Source organism: Somniosus microcephalus, chromosome 12 (genome assembly GCF_052327205.1).
Source record: "Somniosus microcephalus isolate GS21.2 chromosome 12, FLI_Smic_1.0, whole genome shotgun sequence".
Lineage (NCBI taxonomy): Eukaryota > Metazoa > Chordata > Chondrichthyes > Squaliformes > Somniosidae > Somniosus > Somniosus microcephalus.
Window position 1 is genome coordinate 46817026 of NC_140998.1, and position 25905 is coordinate 46842930.

Below are 25905 nucleotides of genomic sequence, written 5' to 3' on the forward strand. Positions count from 1 at the left end.
AGTGATTCGTGTACAACGACACCCAGGTCCCTCTGAACACCAACATTTCCCAATCTCTCACCATTTAAAAAATACTGTGCTTTTCTATTTTTCCTACCAAAGTGGATAACTTCACATTTCTCCACATTATTTGCCATGTTCTTGCCCACTCACTTAACCTGTCTATATCCCTTGAAGCCTCCTTGCATCCTCCTCACAACTTACATTCCCACCCAACTTTGTATCATCAGCAAACCTGGATATATTACATTTGGTTCCCTCATCCAAATCATTGATGTAGATTGTGAATAGCTGAGGCCCAAGCACTAATCCTTGTGGTACCCCACTAGTTACAGCCTGCCAACCCGAAATTTACCCGTTTATTCCTACTCTCTGTTTTCTGTCCGTTAACCAATCCTCAATCGATGCTAGTATATTACCCCCAATCCCATGAGCCCTAAGTATGTTTAGTAACCTCTTTAGTAACCACATCCACTGGTTCCCCCTTATCTATTCTGCTAGTTACAACCTCAAAAAACTCTTAACAGATTTGTCAAACACAATTTCCCTTTCATAAATCCAAGTCCAATCCTATTATTATTTTCTAAGGCCCCTGTTACCACGTCCTTAATAATAGATTCTAGCATTTCCCCTACTGATGTCAGGCTAACTGGTCTGTAGTTCCCTGTTTTCTCTTTCCCTCCTTTCTTAAATAGTGGGGTTACATTTGCTACCTTCCAATCCGCAGGAACCGTTCTAGAATCTATGGAATTTTGGAAAATGACAACCAATGCATCCACTATCTCTATAGCCACCTCTTTCAAAACCCTAGGATGTAGGCCATCAGGTCCAGGGGATTTATCGGCTTTCAGTCCCATTAATTTCTCCAGTACTATTTTTTTACTAATACTAATTTCTTTCAGTTCCTCATTCTCACTAGACCCTTGGTTGTCCACTCTTTCTGGGAAGTTTTTTGCATCTTCTTCCGTGAAGACAGACACAAAGGCTGCAATTTTGTCAATGGATGCGGCTTGGGAGCGGGTCAGGTGGACTCCGGGTTCCAGTCCTGCACCCAACTGCATCGGCTCACAGACATGATTTTACGTTGATTGACCTTGTTAAGCCCGCCCTGCAGCCAATTAAGAGGAAGCCAGTCAGATGACATCATTTGATGACGCGTCATCTGACGGTTTTCTTAAAGGGACCATGCACAATTTTTATTTGACTGCTGAGTTTTCAGTGTTTGACAGCATTAAGGTGCTGCAAACATTGATAATCCCTGCACAAAGGTGAGCTCTTGCACCCAGGCTCTCCAATGACTCCCTCCATAGGCTGGAATAGATGGCAGCTGCAGGTAAGGTTACAGAAGCAATCTGTCACTGATGAGAGATGTTCTCCCAATGAGGTGGCACTAGACATTGATTTCAAAACATGTTACCCAAAGAAATGTGTAAATGTATTAAAAATTAATTTCCCAACATTTTCTTACCTCTGAAACTCACCAGTGGATCCTTCACACCACTTCTGCAGCTGTCATCAATGCTGTCAACATTACAGCAGACTCACAACATGCCATACTTAATTGGCGTGGTGTCCGGACGTCGGGAAACCCAAGGCAGAAGCGGCAAAATTAAAAAGTAGCCTGTCAACTACTGTTAACAGGCAGTTAATTGGCTTTTATCCTCTTCCCGCCGTTAGGTGTCGGGTCCATGCGCAAATCGGGGACCCGACACTTGGGAAAATTGTTTGGAGGTGGGTTGACGGTGGGATCGGACCTGCTGTCAATCAAAATAATTTTACCCGTTGACCCGCCTGCAAACCCACCCTCTCAGTGCCGATAAAATCGTGGCCTTAGTATTTATCTAATTTCTCTGCCATTTCCTTATTCCCCATTAAATTTTCTCCTGCCTCAGCCTGTAAGGAACCCTCATTTACTTTCGCTAATCTTTACCTTTTTACATACCTATAGAAGCTTTTACAGTCTACTTTTATGTCTCGCTAGTTTACTCTCATATTCTATTTTCCCTTTCTTTATCAGTTTCTTGGTCCTCCTTTGCTGAATTCTAAAATCCTCACAATCCTCAGGCTTACTATGCTTTTTGGCAACATTTTTAGCCTCTTCCTTTAATCTAATACTATCTTTAACTTCTCTTGTTAGCCACGGTTGGACCACTTTCCCTGTGGGGCTTTTGTGCCTTGAAGGAATGTATATTTGTTGTAAATTATGTATTAATTCTTTAAATGCTAGCCATTGCTTCTCTGCCGTCAGACCTTTTAATGTAGTTTCCCAATCTACCTTAGCCAACTCACCCCTCATACCTACGTAGTTTGCTTTGTTTAGATTTAAGACCCTAGTTTCAGATTTAACTAAATCACTTTCAAACTCAATATAAAATTCTATCATATTATGGTCACTCTTCCCTAAAGGCCCCTTTACTATAATGTTATTAATTAACCCTTTCTCATTGCACAATACTAGATCTAAATTAGCCTGTTCCCTAGTTGGTTCCTCAACATACGGATCCAGAAAACTATCTTGTATACATTCCATGAATTTGTTCTCCACACTATTACTACAAATTTGGTTTGCCCAGTCTATATGTAGATTAAAGTCCCCCATGATTACTGTATTAACCTTGTTGCATGTGCCTCAAATTTCCTGATTTATACTCTGCCCTACAGTACCACTACTGTTTGAGGGCCTATAAACAATTCCCACCAATGTTTTCTGCCCCTTGCTGTATCTTAGCTCCACCCAAACTGATTCTACTTCTTGATTTTCGGAGCTAAGATCCTTTCTCTCTACTGTCTTTATCCCATCCTTTATTATCAGGGCTACCCCGCCTCCTTTTCCATTTTGCCTATCTCTTCTAAAAGTTAAGTATCCTGGAATATTTAGTTCCAACCTTGGCCACTTTGTAACCATGTCTCCATTATGGCTATTAGAGCAAACCTGTTCATTTCTATCTGCGCTATTAATTCATCTATTTTGTTGCGAATGCTTAGCGCATTCAGATATAATGCCTTTAGCTTTGACATTTCTATTTTTCCCTGATATCACCTTAGTCACTGATGCCTGATTACCTTTGTTACTCTCTCTGTCCCTTCCTGACCCACTGTGCTTATTTTTACCCAAAACTCTACTCTGCTATAGAGCCTTGGCATTTCTCTCGCTGATTTTAAATTTACTCTTTCCTGAGTCCTCCCCACACCCCCACCTCCTCATTCGTTTAAAGCCCCATCTACTGCCCTAGTTATTCGGTTCACCAGGACACTGGTCCCAGCCTGGTTTAAGTGGAGCCCGTCCCAACGGAACAGCTCCCTCTTTCCCCGGTACTGGTGCCAGTGTCCCATGAACTGAAACCCCTTCCTCCCACACCATTCTTTGAGCTACACATTTAAACCTCTAATCTGTTTGTCCCTATGCCAATTTGCACATGGCTCGGGTAACAATCCAGAGATTATTACCTTTGAGGTTCTGCTTTTTAATTTGGATCTTAGCTCCTCAAACTCCCTCAGCAGAACCTCATTCCTAGTTGTCGGTTCCTACGTGGACCACGACAACTGGATCCTCCCATTCCAAGTTCTTCTCCAGCCGCGAGGAGATGTCTTTAACCCTGGCAGGCAACACAACCTTCGGAACTCTCGGTCGCAGCTGCAGAGAACAGTATCTATCCTCCTGACTATACTGTCCCCTACCACAACATTCCCTTTCACGCCCCCCACTTGAATGGCCTCCTGCACCATGGTGCCATGGTCAGCTTGCTCATCCATTCTGTAGCTTTTCCCTCATCCACACAGGTAGCAAGAACCTCATACCTGTTGGACAAGGGCAAAGGCTGAGGCTCCTCCAGCACTGCACCTGGGATCCCCTTACCTGCCTGAGTTGCAGTCACACCCTCCTGTCCCTGACCACTAACCAGACCTGTACCACTACCTAACCTAAGAGGTGACATGAATCAATCATTCATGAAAGAATGACTTATGAAATAATACTGAGCAGCCTGCGGGTGGCTATGTCCAAGGAGAGTATAAATACTCGGGCATGGTCCCAGCTTGCGCAGGACATTCTTAACAGGAATTAGTGAAGGACACAACTAGACCTCCATGTTGTAAAACAGTTGATTAAAGCTTTGTTTAACGCTTAGACCAAGTGCCTAGTAGTTTTCTTACGTCAAGAGGTGTGACTGCCTCCTGGATCAAAGTGTCCAGGTAAGTCTCCCCATTCCTGATGCCCCACAATGTCTTCCCCTCAGACTCCAGCTCAAAAACTCTGAGCTGAAGTTCAAGATGCAGGCACTTACTGCAAACGTGGTTGTCCGTGATCACAATGCTCTCCACAAACTCCCACATGCTGCAGTTGCGGCACACCACCTGCACTGCCATCCTTATATGACCTTGTTTTATTTAATTAAATTTAATTAAATTTGTATTTAGGTAACTGAGTTTACAGTGTAGTTTCTTGACTACTTACTTGATCTAGATAGTTATGGGTACTGAAATTAAATATCTATCTATAACACAAAACACTACAAGTAGTGTAGGCAAAAAGCAGCAACTCCTTCCTCTTCTCCAAATTCCCACTCTTTCCAAATTCCCAAATAAAACACTCTGTTCAAGTCCACTCCATTCAATCCCGCTCTGTGCAGACTGTTACAGGAAAGATTTTTATTAAAGAACCGATTTTATGTTCAGCACTCCATTTTAAAAGACAGTTTTGGCAGAATCTGTTGAAACAAGCAATGTCTGTAGAATATAAACGAATCAGTTCAAAACTCCAAGGCTGTACCAATTGTTGTCATACAGGATAGTGTCAGCTGTGGCTCAGTGGATAGCACACTCGCCTCTGAGTCAGAAGGTTGTGGGTTCAAAGTTCCACTCCAGGAACTTGAGCACAAAAATCTAGGCTGACACTCCAGTGGAGTGCTGCACTGTTCGAGGTGCCGTCTTTCAGATGAGGCGTTAAACTGAGGCCCCATCTGTTCTCTCAGGTGGATGTAAAAGATCCCATGGCACTATTTCGAAGAAGAGCAGGGGAGTAATTCCTGCTGTCCTGGCCAATATTTATCCCTCAATCAACATAACAAAAAACAGATTATCTGGTCATTATCACATTGCTGTTTGTGGGAGCTTGCTGTGTACAAATTGGCTGCTGCGTTTCCCACATTACAAAGGTGACTATACTCCAAAAGTACTTCATTGACTGTAAAGCGCTTGTGGACGTGAAAGGCGCTATATAAATGCAAGTCTTTTCTTTCTTTGTGTAGTTTTGATCTTCTAATAGATATATCTATCTGTTTGATGACTATATGTGTACCTTTTCTGTATTTGTAAGGATAGCTTTGGTATTGGGCCCCATTCTCTGGAATGCTGAGCTGATGTAAGTTTGTGTAAAAACCAAGGGTAAAGGTCATGGAGGAAGTGATGTAATGGCCTTTTAGCTGAGGATAAAAAGTGAGATCATTGTAAGGAAATTAAGGAAGAGCCGAAGGGCTAATCACCCTGTGAGTGAACTCAGCAAATTGTAACGTGAGGTCTCCCGCAGCCTTCACATCACCCTCTGTCTCTGAGTATCATTTTCTATAATAAATTCTGTAAAATGAAGACTCTGCATTTAGAACGTTAATTCCTGGCACAGAGACAACAGCTTAATCTACACAAGAATACATTTTTGAGATTTATCTTTTAATTTTACGAATGCAATATAAAAATAAGTATTTCATATTTGGTTTGCATTATAGTTTTTTTTAACATGTTAAGCATTGTATTCATGCTTCACTGGTGAATAGTAACAGCACATTATTGGAAAAGTATGTTTGTTCAATAAAGTATTCCAGTGAAGTTAGCTCATTATAAATGTAGCAGCACCAGTTTAATTGTATTGGTAAATGACTACATCTCATGGACATTGCCACTATGCAATGATTTTATACTCGTTGTCAAGAAAGAAGCTTGATGATGCAGCACACTGGTATACCAACAGCCCACTATGGAGTGATACAGCATGGATTCGTGCCTGCAGCTCCCACTGCGGTGATTCCTCCATTTTACAGATTTGATTCTAGGAACTTATACACACTCCCTGAGGACTGAGGCCTCGCCAGTGATTTACAAAGGTTTACCATAACTTCCTTGCTTGTGTACTCTATGCCTCTATTTATAAAGCTACGTATTCTGTATGCTTTTTTAAGCACTTGTCCTGCTACCTTCAAAGTTCAAATATATAATATTAATTAATTTGGCGAAGTGCTTTACAAATTCACTGAATATAGTAGTTTACTTTGTATGAGTTCCAAGTGTTACATATAAATGAATCAAATAGTAATCTTGTGCACTATTTCCCCGGACATGATTTTCTCCGTTCTCCAGCAATGCCAAGTTTAATGACTATCTGTAAGGTAAGCTGGAGTATCGGTCTTCACTGTCTCATCCCAGGCACCATCTGCAACCTGAGCAGTGATACAGCAAGACCACCTACAAATTCTGTGTGATGCTCCACTGTTACAAGCACTGGGTCAGGCTTGGAAACATCCCAAAACCTGACACTGAAATCATACAAACAGGAGGCCAATATGAAATTGAGAAAATTTGACTCTTCAGCTAGCATAGGAGTGGCCAGCGAGATGATTTACTGCCTGGCGGATATATCTTAGTCAACTGCAAATTCTGCGCACAGCAAGGTCCCCCAAACAGCAATGAGATAGCGACCAGATCATTTGCTTTCTAGTAATGTTGGTTGCGAAGTAAATGTTGACCAGGACACTGGAAGAGCTTCCCTGCTCTTCTTCAAATTGTGCTTTGGGATCTAGATGGGGGCTGGGTTAAAATATCATCCCAAAGTGGGCACCACAGACAGAGCAGCATTTACTTGGTACTGCACTGAAGCGTTAGCCTAGATTATGATTTGTACAGACTTTTGTCAAGATATAAATCTACATAGACATTTGCAGAGAATACCCAAGATTTTAAAAAAGTGTCTTAAAAATAGAAAATGTTGCAAACACAGCGAGAAGAGGCCAGCAACTGAACGAGCGAGTTAGGTTCCACCGCAGTTTTCGGATGCTGACTGTTTTCCTACATTCTCTGTTCTGGTTTCCATTTTCATTGGTGAATTTTCTTTCTAATCTCTATTTAAGAATGGCCTCCTTCTGGATGTGTTATGACACCATAGGTCACAGCCCGACTAGTACGAGTGAAGGTTAATTGTAGATGTACTATTTCTAATGAGATTTATTGACTGTGAAGCAATAATGTCAGGGTCACCATGCAGACTCTCAGTGTAAAGCATTCTGGGCACCGCTATACTAGCCTTGGAGGGGGTGCAGCGCAGATTCACCAGAATGATACCGAGGCTAAAAGGGTTAAATTATGAGGACTGGTTGCTTAGACTAGGCTTGTATTCCCTGGAGTATAGAAGATTAAGGGGTGATCTAATTGAGGTGTTTAAGATGATTAAAGGAGCCGATAGTTTCTCTCTCTTTACCCTATTTCCTCTGGTGGGGGCGGGGGGGGGGGGTCCAGAACAAGGGGGCATAACTTTAAAATTAGAGCCAGGCCGTTCAGGGGTGATGTCAGGAAACACTTCTTCACAAAGGGAAGTGGAAATCCGGAACTCTCCAGACTAAAAAAGCTGTTGAGATAAATTGAAAATGTCAAAACTGAGATTGATAGATTTTGTTAGGCAAGGGTTACAGAACCAAGGCAGTAGAAGGAGTTAAGAGACAGAGCATCCTTGATGTAATTGAACAGGCTGGTGGGGCTGGATGTCCTGATCCCATGTCCCTAAATAATAATTACATTAAAATAGACAGGCGCTAACAAATGCTGTAGTTCCCCTTGACCAGACTTTATTTAACAGAGGTACAAGCAACAGCAAATCTTAAAACTAAGTAGAGAAAAAAGACTACATTTGCAAGGCACATTGGACAGTCGAGACAAAGAACCGTAGTACGGCAGCGGGCAATAGAAAGTATATTGCTATCCCGGTAATAGCCTAAAATAATTACAGCATCTGAATGCATTGGTGCACTGATCACAAAGACTCGTTGTTCTTCCTAATCCCTTTTGCGACAGTTCGGCAGACGATGGAGAATCCAGCCCGCTGGTCCGAGAAGGCTCACCGCGAAAACGGACAAACACACGACGGTCGCCTGTAAAACCCATACAAAAAAAACACACACAGCTTAAAAGGCAAATCTAACTTCTTAGCGTTTTATACATCCTGAAATTTGTGTAAAAAAAAAACTTCACACTTGACAAATGTCGCATGAAAGTTCTGCAGCGAGCGGCCAAACCTTTCGTTACCCGTCCTTTAAAAAGCACAACGAACGGGGGGTGAATTTATAGTTTTGCAAATAGATGCAACGATAGTTTAAACTCAAGCAAATACAAATCGCATTCGATAAAGTCAAATTTAAAAAGTGTGAATTTCAAAGTAAATTTTTTTTAAAAGAATGAAAAATTCGAAAGATGCCTAGAATGAATTAGAATTTTACAAGATCGCCTCTTCGACTAGTTGGGCTAACTTTGCAAATTCGGGATAAATAGATAATAAAAGGCATTAAAAAATATAAGATTTTTCCACTGCGCGCTACTTTTCCGATTTTCCCACCAACTGGTGAGCGAGTGTACGTGACAACCTTACCGTCGCTGGGGACAGACATGACGATGCCGCGGAGACTAACTTACCAAGGGGCCAATTTTTTCTTTGGGTGGCTTCCCGTAAATGTTGGCCTTTTGCATTAGAAGCTGCTCGCCGGCCTGGCGGCTGCCGCCCAGGAGCCCGCGGAGGACGGCCGACATGCTCTTCACTTTTCGCTTCGAACTCTCGGGTTGAAAATCCAGCTCGACACTTTCTCACACTCACCGCCAAGTCCCTCAACCCCGACGACGGAAAGGCAGGGCAAGTCGCAGCATCCGTCCAGCTGTTCACACATCTGGCCAGCTGTCGGTCCATTCAACGCACCGCGCTGTCCCATAAACAGTTGTCCAAATGATTCGTATTCATTTTATTCAGACATCATTCGAATTAAAAAGGTCTAATTGTGTATTATTCCTTAATCGTGCTGATTTGTTTTGACGGGGGGTGGGGGGGGGGTGCAACATCTGGCATTTATGGATGTAAAAAAAAGCCTTTCATCACTGCCATTAGATCCCAAAGCCCCGAGAAACTTTGGTTTGTAAAATACAACTTTTTAACCACGCCTGCTGCTCTAACTTTACTGCTAAGCAGTTCTCGAATAAAGTTGAAACTTAAGGATGAATTTCCAGCCCTGATCACCCCTGGTACATATGCATCGGATTTGACGATCCGCACTCGCTGAGGCTGGGCTATCTCCGCCAGGGAGGAGGGCTTTAGTGTGATCGTTAAAGTACCACTGCTGTAAAGAGGTACCTTCACCACACGGACTGCAGCGGTTCAAGAAGGCGACTCACCACCGCCTTCTCAAGGGCAGCTAGGGATGGGCAATAAATGCTGGCCCTGCCAGCGACGCCCACATCCCGTGAACGAATTTTAAAAAAATTTCGGGCTTTCAAAAGTGACAACAACAAAAACCTGAGGAATCAGGTCCCCATATGATTCCTGACTGCATTGTGAAATCCTCCTTGCCCTCACCCCCCACCCCACCCCTTTCCAGGAGATTGCCTCAAACTAATGTTTTCGAGTTTCCACAGGTAACTGCAGCTCCGTGCAGGCGGTCTGCTGACAACTTGGATCCTTTATAAACTTTGCAATGTGTTTAGACAGAGGACACTGCAGCCTCTGCTCCATGTACATTAAAAATGAGTCAGCCAGGTTGTGGGCATGTGTCCTGGAGGGGTTTAGGCACTTTCACTTCCCACATATGAATCTGGACAGATCCTAAGGATATTCTGCCTTGTGTTTCTATACTTGATACTTCTTCCTTTACTCTGATTCTTAATTAGACATGGAGTGATTATAATGTGATTGAAAACAACTTTCATTCACCACAAAAAGTGATTTAATCAAGTTGGCTACATTGCAATTATGGAATGTTGGAAAACTAAATCAGCAAACTAAAAGTCAGAGTTATTGAATAACCTGCCATGTAATTCCTCCCATGTCTTCTGCACGAATAGAGGTAAACAATACAAAATTCTGAACAATATTAGTGAAAGTTATTACAATGGAGAGCGAACAAGTACAACCAGCCCTTATCTGCAATGATCCTATAAACAGGTTGTTCTGTCAGGCTGCAAAGTGGGTTTTGCGAAAATGACACAAAAACGAATAAAATATTAACCTAACCTGCATCATTTCTTCTTCATTAAACATCTTTACTATTGTTACAAAAAAATTCCTGCTTATATACTGGGGCCGCGCGTGCAAGCCCCCGATCTGCACTTACCCGACGCGCCTGCCGTTCACCTCCAGGGACGCCTGGAATTCCTTTTTGAAAGAGCAGAATCCCGGGCAGCGTGTGACGTCACGCCGCCCAGGAGTGCAGCCAGCGCGAAGCCTGTGCAACTGAGACACGCCCCTTAAGGTCTCATTGTAATAGTGGTGGTGGTGGTGGTGTGGAGATGCCGGAGTTGGACTAGGGTGGACAAATGTAAGAAGTCACACAACACCAGGTTATAGTCCAACAGCTTTATTTGAAATCACAAGCTTTCGGAGCGCTGCTCCTTCTTCATTGTAATAGGACACGCCCCCAATCTTTCCAAGCAGCTGCAGAGGACTTCGTAGTTACACAGCTGCAGGGAAAGTAAGTTATCTGCTATTTTATGAATGTTTTGTGAACTTTTATAAAATTTTTAAAACGTTTAAATGATTTTGATGACTCTTAGATAGTTTTAAAGAGAATTGAAGCTATTTAAGCATTTTTTAAAGCCTTGAAAACATTCTATTCGTTCTTTTCAGTTAATTAGCAAAGTGAAATGGCTGGAATGAGCACATTTCACGTGATTAAAGGAACTCAGGACTTCACTGATGATGACCTCAGCAATCTCCTCAACGAGGTGGAGGCAAGGTGCCTGCGCATCATGGGGAATGAGCAGTCGAGAGCTCCGCGAAAAGGTCAGATGGCAGCGTGGTCGGAAGTTGCACAAGCTGTCAGCGCGACCTCCACCATTCCACGTACAGCGGAACAATGTCGCAAGAAATTCAGTGACTTGCTGCGATCTGTCAGGGTTTGTACAGTTATTACTAAAGTGTACTGTTACATTGCTTAGAATTTAAGTTAGCCAGATTTCAAAAGGCTTTCTCAATGCATTTACTGCAGTCAAGTTACTTCTTGGTAAAGTCACCTGAGGTAGCAATAAAACTTTATGGCTTTGGGGCCAGCTCAGGGATACCTACTGTTCTCTTATCTTGATTCCATTGCTTGGAGCTGTAAAACTTCAATCAAAGATGTAAAGAAACACCCAACCCAGTCTTCAAAGCCTTCGCTGTCCATGTCAGAAATGCAGCTGTGTGATTCTCTTATTTCTGGTGTAATTTCAGAGTAAAAGTGCTCACAACTCCAGGGAACGCACACTCACGGGCGGTGGTGTTGCCATGCTGAGGGTTTTGACCGAACATGAGGAACGGGTCCAGCAGATGTACGAATTTGCTAGCAATCGCCCCGCGGATGAATCTCAAACAGACATTGCTGACCCTCAACGTGAGTTGGCCTGGCCAGCTATATGTTAAAGAAGGTTAGGTGTGTGCTGACTATCTGTGATGTGGCACATCGTGCTTTACCTTAGCAAATGTTTTCTGCTTCCTTCCCACAGCTGGACAGAGTACCTCTCACACACGGGATGAGCAGTGCGTGGAGTCAGCGGCCACAGAGGGCATTGGGGAAGGTTTTTCTGATGCAGTGGCAGCAGTTACTGAGGTGGCTGAGGTGGTTGAGGAACAGGAGCAACCTGTCCTATGTCAGCAAGTGCAGCAGGAGTGTATAGACCCTGTGTCGCTGGCCACTATCTCACCATCTCCTGGTCCCTGTGGCTCTGTGCTAGTCACTGATGACTGTAGCTCCACAGGCAGACACCATATTGACACTTCAGTGCAGGTGGGAGGAGCAGAAGTACAGCAGCACCTACAAGATGAGCAGCAAGATATTGCAGGTTTCAGGCAATTGCTGAGCTCTCTCACTAAGAAGGAAGTAGACGCTAGAGACTCTATGAGGCAGGGAATGGAGAATATTGGCATTACACTAAATCAGATATCATCGCAGTTTGTGGTGCTTAATGATAATTATCTTAATCAGATATCATCGCAGTTTGTGGTGCTTAATGATAATTATCTTAATCAGATATCATCGCAGTTGGTGATGCTTAATAATTCTCTTAATCAGATATCATCGCAGTTGGTGATGCTTAATGATAATTCTCTTAATCAGATATCATCGCAGTTGGTGATGCTTAATGAAACTATGATTGCACTAGTTAATTCGCTTGTATCTATCACTACTGGCATAACGCTGACTCCAGCACAAATGCCCTCCCCAGGTCCCAGTGCAGAGCCACTTTGGTCCCAGGAGCCAGCAGCTGCGCCAGTCATGATGCAGGGCAGCGTAGAATTGCCTCAGCAACAACCCTTTCCTCAAGCCGCTGCTGAAGAGCAGGAACAATCTGACAGGGCCCTTGCAAATAGATCTGGAGGGCCCCAGTCACGGGTAGTGAAAAGGCGCAGGAAACGTTAGAGTGTCACCTTCAGCTCACTCCGCCACCTTCAACCCTCAGTCACACAGGCCAGTTGGCAAATCGTTAAATAGTTATATTTTTCACTTTATTTAAATGTTAAATGTTTTCTTACATATTTAAATTCAAGTGTTTATTTATGAAGGAAAGGAGAGGTAACCTTATCGTTTCAGCAGTACACCCAGTAATCAATGTTGAAAGAATTTAAACATTTATTTAACTTCAAAAACTTTTACAACAAATGTTACAAAATTATAAAATAGCTAGTTTGCACTTTGAATGTCTGTATTGCAGTAAAAAAGTAAAAATTACTGTAAAATGTTTACACTTTCTTTTCTAACAGTCACCATTTTGCACATGTTTGAAAACGTTAAAAGAGGCAGTTAGCATCTTAATTTTTGTAATTTCACTAAGAATCAAACACAAATGAGTTAAACCTGTTTACAAAGTGATTTCAAAACTGTTAACGTTAACATTTTTAAATTGCATAAAATAGGTCATTAACATTCTTGAACGAAGAAAGACAAGTAAAGACGAACTCTTTCCAATAACACTTCCTCACTGTTCCTGTCCATAAATTTTTTTAAAGTTCATAACTGTTACTTAAAATTTACAAGTTATTCACTTTATACATTGAAACTGAATCAGAAAAGTGTTTGATTATGCAATAAAAGGTCACTGTTTCACTTTATTATGTGTCTGCTTCTGTCTTTGCCTTGCGGGGGGGGAGGGGTAGTTACAGGGTGTAACTACCGCGTGAAGGTGTTGGCTACCAGCAGTTCGCGAGCAGCCTTAGATTCGGCGGCATTGGGCCCCTCCCCATGAGGCCTGGCAGCATGCACATTGCCATCGCCTTCATCCTGCACTTCAACAGGCAGCTGTTCCTCATTGTTAAGGGTCAGTCCTTCCTGCAGGGCAAGGTTGTGCAAAGCACAACAGGCCAGCACAATCCTTGCCACTTTCTGGTGAGAGTACTGCAAGGTCCCCCTTGACCTATCCAGACACCGGAAGCGTGATTTCAGAACTCCTATTGTCCTCTCCACCACTTGACGTGTAGACGCATGCACATGCATCTCTCCTGAGACTGATTATTGGTATTGTGGTAGGGGGTCATCAGCCATGGTTTCAGCGGGTAGCCCTTGTCGCCCAATATCCATGCGGATCCTGTAGGCAATTTGCTGAGAGAATCATACAATTTAGAGTTACGGAGGACGAAGGAGTCATGATTACTTCCCCGGTGTCCTGAATTAATGTTTAGGATCCTCAGGTGCGCATCACATAATATCATTACATTCAATGAATGATACCCCTTCCTGTTAATGAATGTCACAGGTGCATCCTTGGGTGCCTTCAATGCAATATGTGTTCCATTGACGGCCCCAATCACTTTGGGGAATCCAGCAATGCGATGAAATGCTAAGGCCGTCTCCTTCTGATGACGAGTGGACAAGTCATACATAATGGGCCAGAAATTGCTGAACAGGGCTTGCAGCCCCGTTTTTGCACTTACCCCGCGCTCCTGCCGATCAGCTCCAGGGACGCCTGCACTTGGTGAAACAGAAAGAAGAATCCCGGGCAGCGTATGACGTCACGCCGCCCAGGAGTGCAGCCAGCGCGAAGCCAGGAGCGTGCAGTGCAAGTGAGACACGCCCCTTGAGGTCTCTGTTTCACTGGACACGCCCCCAATGTTTCTGTCAAGCTGCTAAGCATTTTTACATGCAAAGCAGCAGTTTAAATAGGTTTTTGGAAGTTTTTTGAAGATTTTGGTAACTTTTATAAACTTTTTAAAATGTTTACATTATTTTGAGTAATCTGAAGTAGTTTTAAACAGAATGAAAGCAATTTAAAGACTTTTAAAAGCCCTAAAAGAATTTTTTAAATTCCATTTATTTCTTTAGCAATGTCGTCGTCATACGTGTCTTCACACTGTTCCCTTTGGGGAACTGTATGAAGTGGTGGAAGGATTTATGGCCATGATTAACGCTCATTCTGTGACCGTAACCATCTTTGAACCAGCCATTAGGGCGGTTAGTCCTATGGCGGGAGGGTTTTACGGGCTCCCACAAGCTATACAAGGAGGGGGGGCCACCCACACCCACGGACGCAAATATCCCACTGGATGTCAACCCAGAACTTAGAGCCGGAGCTCCGACTCCACTTGCCGGGACTGTCTGGAGGGGGGTTCGAAACCCTACCCTGATCTGGCCCAGCGGTGGGGATCCTACCGCTATGACAAAGGCCCAATCCGATTAGCAACGTGAAATGGCAGCATAGGGCTCCAGTCACGGGGAGGGAAAAGGCGCAGGAAACGTTAGAGTGTCACTTTCAGCTCACTCACTCTGCCACCTTCAACCCTCAGTCACACAGGCCAGTTGGCAAATTGTTAAATTGTTATATTTTTCACTTTATTGAAATGTTAAATGTTTTATTACATATTTAAATTCAACTGTTTTTTAATGAAGGAAAGGATACGTAACCTTATCGTTTAATCAGTACACCCAGTAAGCAATGTTGAAAGAATTTAAACATTTATTTAACTTCAAAAACTTTTACAACAAATGTTACAAAATTGTAAAATAGCTAGTTTGCACTTTGAATATCTGTATTGCAGTACAAAAGTAAAAATTACTGTAAAATGTTGACACTTTATTTTGTTACAGTCACCATTTTGCACATGTTTGAAAACGTTGAAAGAGGTAGTTAGCATCTTTATTTTTGTTATATCACTAAGAATCAAACACAAATAGTTAAACCTGTTTACAAAGTGATTTAAAAACTGTTAACATTAACATTTTACAATTGCATTAAGTAGGTCATTAACATCCTTGAACAAAGAAAGACAAGTAAAGACGAATTCTTTCCAATAACACTTCCTCAATGTTCCTGCCCATTAATTTTTTTTTACGTTAATGGCCCAGAAATTTCAGAACGGGGCTTGCAGCGCGTGCAAGCCCCGTATTTGCACTTACCCCGCGCTCATGCAGATCAGCTTCTGGGACGCCTGAACTTGCAGAAATAGAAAGCACATTCCCGGGCAGCGTATGACGTCATGCCGCCCAGGAGTGCAGCCAGCGCGAAGGCAGGAGCGTGCAGTGTAAGTGAGACACGCCCCTTGAGGTCTCAGTTTCACTGGACACGCCCCCAATGTTTCTGTCAAGCTGCTAAGGATTTTTACATGCAAAGCAGCAGTTTAAATAGGTTTTAGGAAGTTTTTTGAAGATTTTGGTAACTTTTATAAACTTTTTTAAATGTTTACATTATTTTGAGTAATCTGAAGTAGTTTTAAAGAGAATTAAAGCAATTTAAAGACTTTTAAAAGCCCTAAAAGAATTTTTTAAATTCCATTTATTTATTTAGCAATGTCGTCGTCATACGTGTCTTCACACTGTTCCCTTTGGGGAACTGTATGAAGTGGTGGAAGGAATTATGGCCATGATTAACGCTCATTCCGTGACCGTAACCATCTTTGAACCAGCCATTAGGGCGGTTAGTCCTATGGCGGGAGGGTTTTACGGGCTCCCACAAGCTATACAAGGAGGAGGGCCACCCACACCCACGGACGCAAATATCCCACTGGATGTCAACCCAGAATTTAGAGCCGGATCTCCGACTCCACTTGCCGGGACTGTCTGGAGCGGGGTTCGAAACCCTACCCTGATCTGGCCCAGCGGCGGGGATCCTACACTTATGACAAAGGCCCAATCCAATTAGCAACGTGAAATGGCAGCATAGGGCTCCAGTCACGGGGAGGGAAAAGGCGCAGGAAACGTATGGGTGTCACCTTTTGTGCGGAGTGGGCCTTTGCGTAGCAGTAAGCATCCCCGCCGCTGGGCCAGAAGGAGTAGGGTTTTGAACCCCACTCCAGACAGTCCCGGCAAGTGGAGTCGGAGCTCCAACTTTAAATTCTGGGTGGACATCCAGCGGGATACTTGCGTCCGTGGGTGTTGGTGGCCCCCCCCCCCTCAGATGGGTTGTGGGAGCCCGTAAAACCCTCCCGCCATAGGACTAACCACCCTAATGGCTGGTTCAAAGATGGTTACGGTCACGGAATGAGCGTTAATCACGGCCATAAATCCTTCCACCACTTCATACAGTTCCCCAAAGGGAACAGTGTGAGGATACGTACGATGATGACCTCTTGCGCAATGCACCTCCTTGGACCCTCAGTCGCAGATGCGAGGGGGCAAGTCGTGCAATTGTTAAATTTTTTATTTTATTGACATGTAAAATGTTGGCCCAGTAATTCCCTTCCAAATGCGCTAGTACGGTCGGGGTACTTACGCATCTGGCCGGATGAAATGCCGGTTTTCAGCATGCACAGTGCATGTGGGGAAAACCGGCATTTCCTGTCCTCTGAACGAAGGGGTTCAGAGGCAGAACGCGTGCGACTGCACAGGCAGCGCGTGCGCAGTATTATTCGCCGCTTTCATTAATGCTTTCAGTGAGGTCCAGTCATTACAACTTACACATGAAAAAAGCATGGGTACAGTTGCTCCAGGGGCTGCGGAGGAAGATATTTCTTATCGTGGAGCTTCTGAAAGTATGTATGTCTGTATATATTCCTTTGCGTGTTATGTATATATTCCTTTACTTATGTGTATGAATGTATTATTTAATTATGACTTTCAGAGAAAGTAACTTATTGGAAAATCATAATTAAAAATATACATTCATACACATTAGTAAAGGAATATAAAACATACATACATATACGTAAAGGAATATATGTGGACATACATACATAACTCATTCTCACATTCCATTCACACAGCCACAATTGCTCCTTCTACCTACCGTTCTGAAAATCCGTTTAAAAAAAAAAAAAAATTAAAGTTTAAAACTTACTTAAAATTTCTTAAAATAACTTCCCTCCCTTTCCCAAACCTAAATATTGCATTTCATAAGCTCCTCCATAAAATATATCTCCTTCCCCAGCCAATGAACAACTTTACACTTGCTTTTTTCACGTGTAAGTTCTAGGGACTTACCCTCACTGAATCCATCAGTGAAATCTACAAAGTTCACTGCGCAAGCGCTGCCTGTGCAGTCGCACGCGCTGTGAATAGACCTCGGGTCTGGAAATGCCGGCGTTCCCCGCATGCGCTGTTCCTGCTGAACGCCGGCATTTCCAACGGCCAGATGCATGAGTAACCCGACCGTACTCACGCTTCTGGCCGCGAATTTCTGGCCCAATAAATGTTACTTAAAATTTACAAGTTATTCACTTTATACATTGAAACTGAATCAGAAAAGTTTTTCATTATGCAATAAAAGGTCAATGTTGCACTTTATTATGTGTCTGCTTCTGTCTTTGCCTTGCGGGGGGCAGGGGTAGGTACAGGGCATAACTACCGCGTGAAGGTGTTGGCTACCAGCAGTTCGCGAGCAGCCTTACATTCGGCGGCACTTGGTTCCTCTCCATGAGGCCTGGCAGCATGCACATTGCCATCGCCTTCATCCTGCACTTCAACAGGCAGCTGTTCCTCATTGTTAAGGGTCAGTCCTTCCTGCAGGGCAAGGTTGTGCAAAGCACAACAGGCCAGCACAATCCTTGCCACTTTCTGGTGAGAGTACTGCAAGGTCCCCCCTGACCTATCCAGACACCGGAAGCGTGATTTCAGAACTCCTATTGTCCTCTCCACCACTTGACGTGTAGTCACATGTGCATGGTTGTATCTCTCCTGAGACTGATTAATGGTATTGCGGTAGGGGGTCATCAGCCATGGTTTTAGCGGGTAGCCCTTGTCGCCCAGTATCCATGCGGATCCTGTAGGCAATTTGCTGAGAGAATCATACAATTTAGAGTTCCGGAGGACAAATGAGTCATGATTACTTCCCCGGTGTCCAGAATTAACGTTTAGGATCCTCAGGTGTGCATCACATAATATCATTACATTCAATGAATGATACCCCTTCCTGTTAATGAATGTTACAGGTGCATCCTTGGGTGACTTCAGTGCAATATGTGTTCCATCGACGGCCCCAATCACTTTGGGGAATCCAGCAATGCGATAAAAAGCTAAGGCCATCTCCTTCTGATGTCGAGTTGACAAGTCATAATGAATGAAATCTGAAATCCTACGGCAAATGGCTGCTGTGACCTGGTGAATGCAGACCCTCGCAGCATTCTTGGAGATGTTGGTTATGTCACCGGTGCCTGCTTGAAATGATCCACTTGCAAAGAAGTTCAATGCTGCGGTTACCTTCATCTTCACTGACAAGGCAGTGTGGATCTTCGAGCGTGGCTCCAAGTCTGCCTTCAACATGTCACATAGTCGACCAATTGCCTCTTTACTGAAGCGCAGCCGCCTGATACACAACTCCTCGGACAGCATTTCAAATGATCGCCTCTCCCTGTAAACTCTGTTTGGTGGGTAGTTGTTCCTTCTGATCAAGAGACGTTCCTGGTTCCTCAATCTTCCACGTTGTTCCCTGGCATTCCTATTTCTTTGCAGCAAATACAGAAATAGCATCAGGGCTAAATTTCTACAGCAGGGCATTTTCCTCGCTCACAGGACTACTCCTCACACAGACGTACCTGTACGGAGTAAATGGAAATAGTTGTTACACCTCTGTTAATAAACTGAGTGCCTATAACATCAACTCTGCCTATGCCAGGAAGCATGCTTTTACGGCTTGCAAACACATCCTTCCCGCCTGATGAATATCACAGACCTACATCTTATTCACTGAAAGGAATACATACATAAATGCACATCCTAAATGGAATATATACAGACATACATACAATCATACATACATACTTACTAAATATTACTGATGACTATTTCATTCTGTAAGCATTTCATTATTTTAAACATAAATTTAACATTTTTGGAAAAAAATTTCAATGAGGCCTTGCCCACAGCCACAACAGTTGCTCGTTCTAACTACAGCACTGAAAAACCGTTTTAAACAAAAAAAAATGTTTTAACTTACCTCAGCCTTTCTTAAAATAAGTTTCCTCCCTTTCCCAAACAGAAATAGAAGACTTTCTGAAGCTCCACGATAAAATGTTTCTTCCTCCGCAGCCAATGATCAACTTTACACTTGCTTTTTTCAAGTGTAACTATCAAGGACTTAACCTCACTGAATCCATCAGTGAAATCTACAAAGTTCACTGCGCAAGCGCTGCCTGTGCAGTCGCACGCGCTGTGAATAGACCTCGGGTCTGGAAATGCCGGCGTTCCCCGCATGCGCTGTTCCTGCTGAACGCCGGCATTTCCAACGGCCAGCTGCGTGAGTAACCCGACCATACTCACACTTCTGGCCGCGAATTTCTGGCCCAATGAAATCAGAAATCCTACGGCAAATGGCTTCTGTGACCTGGTGAATGCAGACCCTCACAGCATTCTTGGAGATGTTGGTTATGTCACCGGTGCCTGCTTGAAATGATCCACTTGCAAAGAAGTTCAATGCTGTGGTTACCTTCATGTTCACTGACAAGGCAGTGCGGGTCTTCGAGCGTGGCTCCAAGTCTGCCTTCAACATGTCACATAGTCGTCCAATTGCCTCTTTACTGAAGTGCAGCCGCCTGATACACAACTCCTCGGACAGCATTTCAAATGATCGCCTCTCCCTGTAAACTCTGTGGGGTGGGTAGTTGTTCCTTCTGATCAGGAGACGTTCATGGTTCCTCAATCTTCTACGTTGCTCCCTGGCATACCTCTTTCTTTGAAGCAAATACACAAATAGCATCACGGCAAAATTTCTACAACAGGGTATGTTTCTCGCTCACAGGACTACTCCTCACACAGACGTACCTGTGCGGAGTAAATGGAAATAGTTGTTAGTTATTTTAATAAACTGAGTGCCTATAACATCAACTTGGCCTATGACAGGAAGCATGGTTTAACGGCTTGCAAACACATCCTACCCGCCTGATGAATATCACAGGCCGAGATCCTTTCCCAATAAAAAATTCATCATTACATAAATACATTCATCCACGTACTGAAAGGAATACATACATAAATGCACATCCTTCAAGGAATATATACAGACATACATACAATCATACATACATACTTACTGAAAATAAGATAGATTACTGATGACTATTTCATTTTTTAAGCATTTTAATCATTTTTAAAGTCATTTTCACATTTAATAAACACATCAAATTCAATTAGGCCTTTCACTCAGCCACAATTGCTCCTTATACCTACATTACTCAAAACCCGTTTTAAAAAAAAATTAAAAGTTTAAAACTTACCTCAGACTTTCTAAACATAAGTTTCCTCCCTTTCCCAACCAAAAATGTGCCGTTCAGAATCACAACTGATTAAATAGTTCTTCCCCCGCAGCTTCTCGGTGGTTTTACTCCTGCTTTTTTCATGTGTAAAAATTGGGGACTTACACACACTCAATCCATTGATGAAAATGCCGAAGTTTAATGCGCACGCGCTGCCTGAAAGGACGCACGCGTCCCGCCTCTTAACCCCTTGGAAACGAGCACAGGAAATGCCGGTTTTCAGCGCATGCGCTGTGCATCCTGAAAACCGGCAATTCCTTCGGGCCCACGCGTGAGTACCCCGTCCGTACTCACGCGTTGGGACCCAAATTTCTGGCCCATTATGTCTGTATTCAGGACTTGCCATCCATATCTCCCCTCCCTATTGAAATGGTGGAACAGTCCTTCCAGGAGTTCGCTCTGCTTTAATCCTTTGCTGATTTATTTTTGTTGTCTCTCTCTCTCTTATAAACAAAAGAGATTCAACCAGCCCAATCACTTAGCATATATGACAAAATAAATGAACAATGCAAAGTTTCACTTGTCACCTGCACATCCAAGCACCAAGCTGCTTTCCTACTTGCATCAGTACAATCTGCAATGATGTGCAGTCAGAAGTATAATTCCAGTCTGTTGTTTATGCACTGCATTCCACAGATACCAGTTTGCATGGGTAGATGAAGTATAGCTGCAGCCTTAGTCACACCGATAACCAGCTAAATAATTTTCCAGAGAAGACAATTAAAATTTGAAGACTAGCTTTCTAGGATTTGGGATGGAGAGTGCTTCATGGAGCAGTCGTGTGCAACAGGTTTTTAAACAAATTCACAGACTCCCAGGCCGTCTGCAACTTTTGGGGCCTGGAGGAGCCAGTTTTCCATGTATGCTTGGAGTGTGAGAGGTTGCAGCCCCTCTTCAGGTGGGGAGGGGGGGAGGGTTATAGTCTGAAATTGTTGAACTCAATGTTGAGTCCAGAAGGCTGCAAAGTGCCCTGGACAGTGGGAAGGGAGGAGGTAAAAGGGCAGGTGTTGCATCTCCTGCGCTTACGCGGGAAGGTGCCATTGGGAGGGGCCCCAAACACCCCTTCCAGGTGAAACAGTGATTTACTTGTACTTCTTGCAATTTAGTATACTGTATTCACTGCTCATGATGTGGTCTCCCCTACATTGGGGAGATCAAAGGCAGATTGGGTGACCGCTTTGCGGAACACCTCCATTCAGTCCATAAGGGTGACCCTGAGCTTCCAGTCGCCTGTCACTTTAATTCTCCGCTCCACTCCCACTCTAACCTCTCTGTCCTCGGCCTCTTACACTGTTCCAATGAAGCTCAACATAAGCTTGAGGAACAGCACCTCATCTTTCAATTAGGCACTTTACAGCCTTCCGGACTCAACATTGAGTTCAACAATTTCAGACAATAACCGCCCCCCCCCCCGCCGCCATTTTTTCAGGCGGCAGCTGTTGATTCTGCCATCCCCATTTGCAGCATTTTATCTCTCCTGAGTTCAATCCTAGCACAGACTGTGCCTTTAGTTCCTTCCTGCACCTGCCACCACCACCCCCCCCGCCTTCCCTGCCTCTGCACCTGCTTAAAACCTGTTACATCTCCAACTTTTTCCAGTTCTGACGAAGGGTCCCAGACCTGAAACGTTAACTCTGTTTCTCTCTCCACGGATGCTGCCTGGCCTGCTGAGTATTTCCAGCATTTTCTGTTATTATTTCAGATTTCCAGCATCTGCAGTATTTTGCTATTGTAACATCATAATTTAATAAGCTTTGTTTCCCAGTTTTCTTTTACCAATCCAAATTGGACCTTTTTGTTGGTGCCCCTTTAAAAAGGATGCACGTCTGTTCAGTTGATTCTGATTGGTGACCCAGTCACTCCCACGGACCAATCAAAACAGGAATCATAGAATGATACAGCACAGCAGGATGCCATTCAGCCCATCGTGCCTATGCCGGAAGACCAACTTTCAAAGTGAGTGAGTATACCAGCAGTAATAGCCAGTCAAAGCACTGATATTAATTCAATGCCGATGTGGATGTTTATTGTATTCCAAATCAATGACATATTTGTGAGTCAAGGAAAAGCTCTGGGTGCAAAGTACCATGGCGTAAATTAAGCAGAGAGAGGGTTGATTCTTTTCATATTGGTACTGTATTCACTGTCATCACTATAGTAACAGCATCAAAGCAGCAATTTGAATATCACTTAATCACGATGCTTCTGACCAATCAGATCTCTAATTAAAGAGACCTGCTTAAAACCATGCTCTCAAGAAATTAGTGAGGAACCTTTGTGTCACCTGCTCTATGTCTTGTTAATTAAATGTTGCTGATATTGGGTGAGGCGGGTTTAATGTTCTGTGTTTTCAATTTTTTTTAAATTAGACTGCATCAAGATCCCAAGGACAACAATTTATGGACATTGTTGAGAATAAAGGGGATGATTTTTTTTCCACCTGGCTGACTTAATACCAGCAATTGCAGGTTAAAGACTGTAAATTAACAAAAAAATAAGTTAAAAGGAAACTTAACAAATTAAATTAAAATTCCATTTCCGGTGGTGATGATGCACTCCAGTCCACCTGGCTGACATTATGATATTTACACAATAATCTGTTACTAAATGCTTATAATTACTGACCACATAGAACACAATATTGTTGAATAAACAGTGGTTCAACTTTCTGCTAGGGGAAAGTTAAGATACACATTCATGCTTGGTCAGGATAATTAAAGTTTAGCACCTTAACAAGCAGAAAATGAGCTCCATAACCTTCATAAAACACCAGATAAGTGGCAATTTAAATAGGTCAGAAAATTGCAACCTAATGTCACAGAAAACAAGGAAAGATTTTTTATGAGGTAGAGCTGGCCCTCATCATAGCAGAGGTACTGTCAAGGAAAGCATTGATTTTTGGTACATGATCATACCTCCTCAATCCATACACCAACAAGCATGACTGGGGAAAGATAACACATGGTTTGAATGCTGTTTCAACAAACAGAAGGTCCCTGCAGTCACCTCCTTCTTCCTGCGAAAGGTAACAATAGGTCTAAATGCCATATTGTTCTCCCCGTTTGGTTTGATATCATATACATTCCATTTAGTCTTGCTCCGAATATGACTTTTACTTTCATGTGTGCACATCACATAACTATTTGGAAAACATATGGTAGGATTAATCGGATCTATCCACTGAAAAAGCTGTTTTAATTGCAGTTTTCAACCCACGAGTGGGAAAGCTTTACTGCCATTTTAAAACTTCAATCAGGAAATTGAATCCAATACTGCCCACATGGGACTTTATGTCTAGATTTGCATTTTCTTATGGTAATAAGTCATTGTTGAGATTACTGACAAACAGAAAATCACTACATAGTCTCTTACTTTGTAGTTGGATCACACGTAAAGGAATTGGCAAACTTAAGTTCAAGTGAACTGCTCACATAAGCAGAAAGTTGCCAGAATCTAGACAAACTTTTACATTTTACTGCTGTGTCATCATTATAGACCCTGAAAATACAACCCTATTCAGTAAGAGAAAAAATACTTTTTATACAGATATAAACAATACACTTTACCAAACATCAAACAAATAAAACAATGTCACTTGATATAGTTTGTATTCTCTGCAGTGAAATTTGAACTAGGTACTTGAAGGCAAAGCTTTGTGCTAATTTAGATGCATGGCTCAAAATTGTAACTGCTTAATCTTCTGGCAGCCATCACAGTTCTCGAATCATTTTTAAAGAGCTACAATACTGAAAAGCTCCATTCATAAGCAGCACCATTGACCGCGATAGTGAGCCCACTGCTACACTGATGGTAAAATTCATTGAAAGTATCTTAATTTGGTTGTGTAATGACTGAAACTCTATGTATGAAAATGGTTGAAGCTTTTGGAGAAAAGTAATTAATAAAATGCTCTAATGAGCTCCAATCCCAGCTATTCACAATATATATAAATGATCTAGATGAGGGAACTAGATGTAATATCTCCAAGTTTGCAGACAACACAAAGCTGGGTGGGCATGTGTGCTGTGAGGAAGATGCAGAGAAACTCCAGTATGATTTGGACAGGTTGGGTGATTAAGCAGATGCATGGCAAATGCAGTATTAAGTGGATAAATGTGAGGTTATCCACTTCGGTGGCAAAAACAGGAAGACAGATTATTATCTGAACGGCAATAGATTGGGAAAAGGGGAAGTGCAACGAGACCTGGGTGTCCTTGTGTACCAGTCGCTGAAGGTAAGCATGCAGGTGCAGCAGGCGGTTAAGAAGGCAAATGGTATGTTGGCCTTCATAGCGAGAGGATTCGAGTACAGGAGCAAGGATGTCTTGCTGCAGTTGTACAGGGCCTTGGTGAGACACACCTTGAGTATTGTGTGCAGTTTTGGTCGCCTTATCTGAGGAAGGATGTTCTTGCCATGGAGAGAGTGCAGCGAAGATTCACTAGACTGATACCTGGGATGGCAGGAATGAAGTATGAGGAGAGATTGGGTCGATTAGGCTTATATTTGCTAGAGTTTAGAAGAATGAGAGGTGATCTCATTGAAACTTATAAAATTCTAACAGGACTGGACAGACTAGACGCAGGAAAGATGTTCCCGATGGCGGGGGAGTCCAGAACCAGGGGTCACAGTCTAAGGATAAGGGGTAAGCCATTTAGGACGGAGATGAGGAGGAATTTCTTCACCCAGAGATTGGTGAACCTGTGGAATTCTCTACCACACAAGGCAGTTGAGGCCAATTCATTAAATATATTCAAGGAGTTAGATATATTTCTTCAGGCTAAAGGGATCAAGGGATATGGGGAGAAAGCAGGGACAGGGTACTGAATTTGGATGATCGGCCATGATCTCATTAAATGGCGGAACAGGCTCGAGGGGCTGAATGGCCTACTCCTGCTCCTGTCTTCTATGTTTCTATATTTCTACGTAATCCGTAATATGACTGCTATCTTCAAAATGTAATAGTTCAAGATTTAATCATTCTTGAGTTGAGTAGAATAACTTAACTGACAATGGGTGAAACAGGA

General features: G+C 43.0%; 2 protein-coding genes across 2 annotated transcripts; one reads left to right on the forward strand and one right to left on the reverse strand.

The window, feature by feature from the left end:
* Nucleotides 1–7804: 7804 nt before the first annotated feature.
* On the reverse strand, nucleotides 7805–8900 carry LOC147109148 (cytochrome c oxidase subunit 8A, mitochondrial). Its single transcript, XM_086002788.1, has 2 exons — nucleotides 8668–8900; nucleotides 7805–8129 (listed from the first exon to the last, which is right to left on the reverse strand). The coding sequence occupies exons 1-2, from the start codon at nucleotides 8779–8781 to the stop codon at nucleotides 8034–8036; spliced, it is 210 nt and encodes a 69-aa protein (XP_085858914.1). The 5' UTR covers nucleotides 8782–8900; the 3' UTR covers nucleotides 7805–8033.
* Nucleotides 8901–10509: 1609 nt separating this feature from the next.
* LOC147109149 (uncharacterized) lies at nucleotides 10510–13300 on the forward strand. Its single transcript, XM_086004199.1, has 4 exons — nucleotides 10510–10706; nucleotides 10862–11130; nucleotides 11444–11603; nucleotides 11716–13300. The coding sequence occupies exons 2-4, from the start codon at nucleotides 10879–10881 to the stop codon at nucleotides 12627–12629; spliced, it is 1326 nt and encodes a 441-aa protein (XP_085860325.1). The 5' UTR covers nucleotides 10510–10706; nucleotides 10862–10878; the 3' UTR covers nucleotides 12630–13300.
* The last annotated feature ends 12605 nt before the right edge of the window (nucleotides 13301–25905 follow it).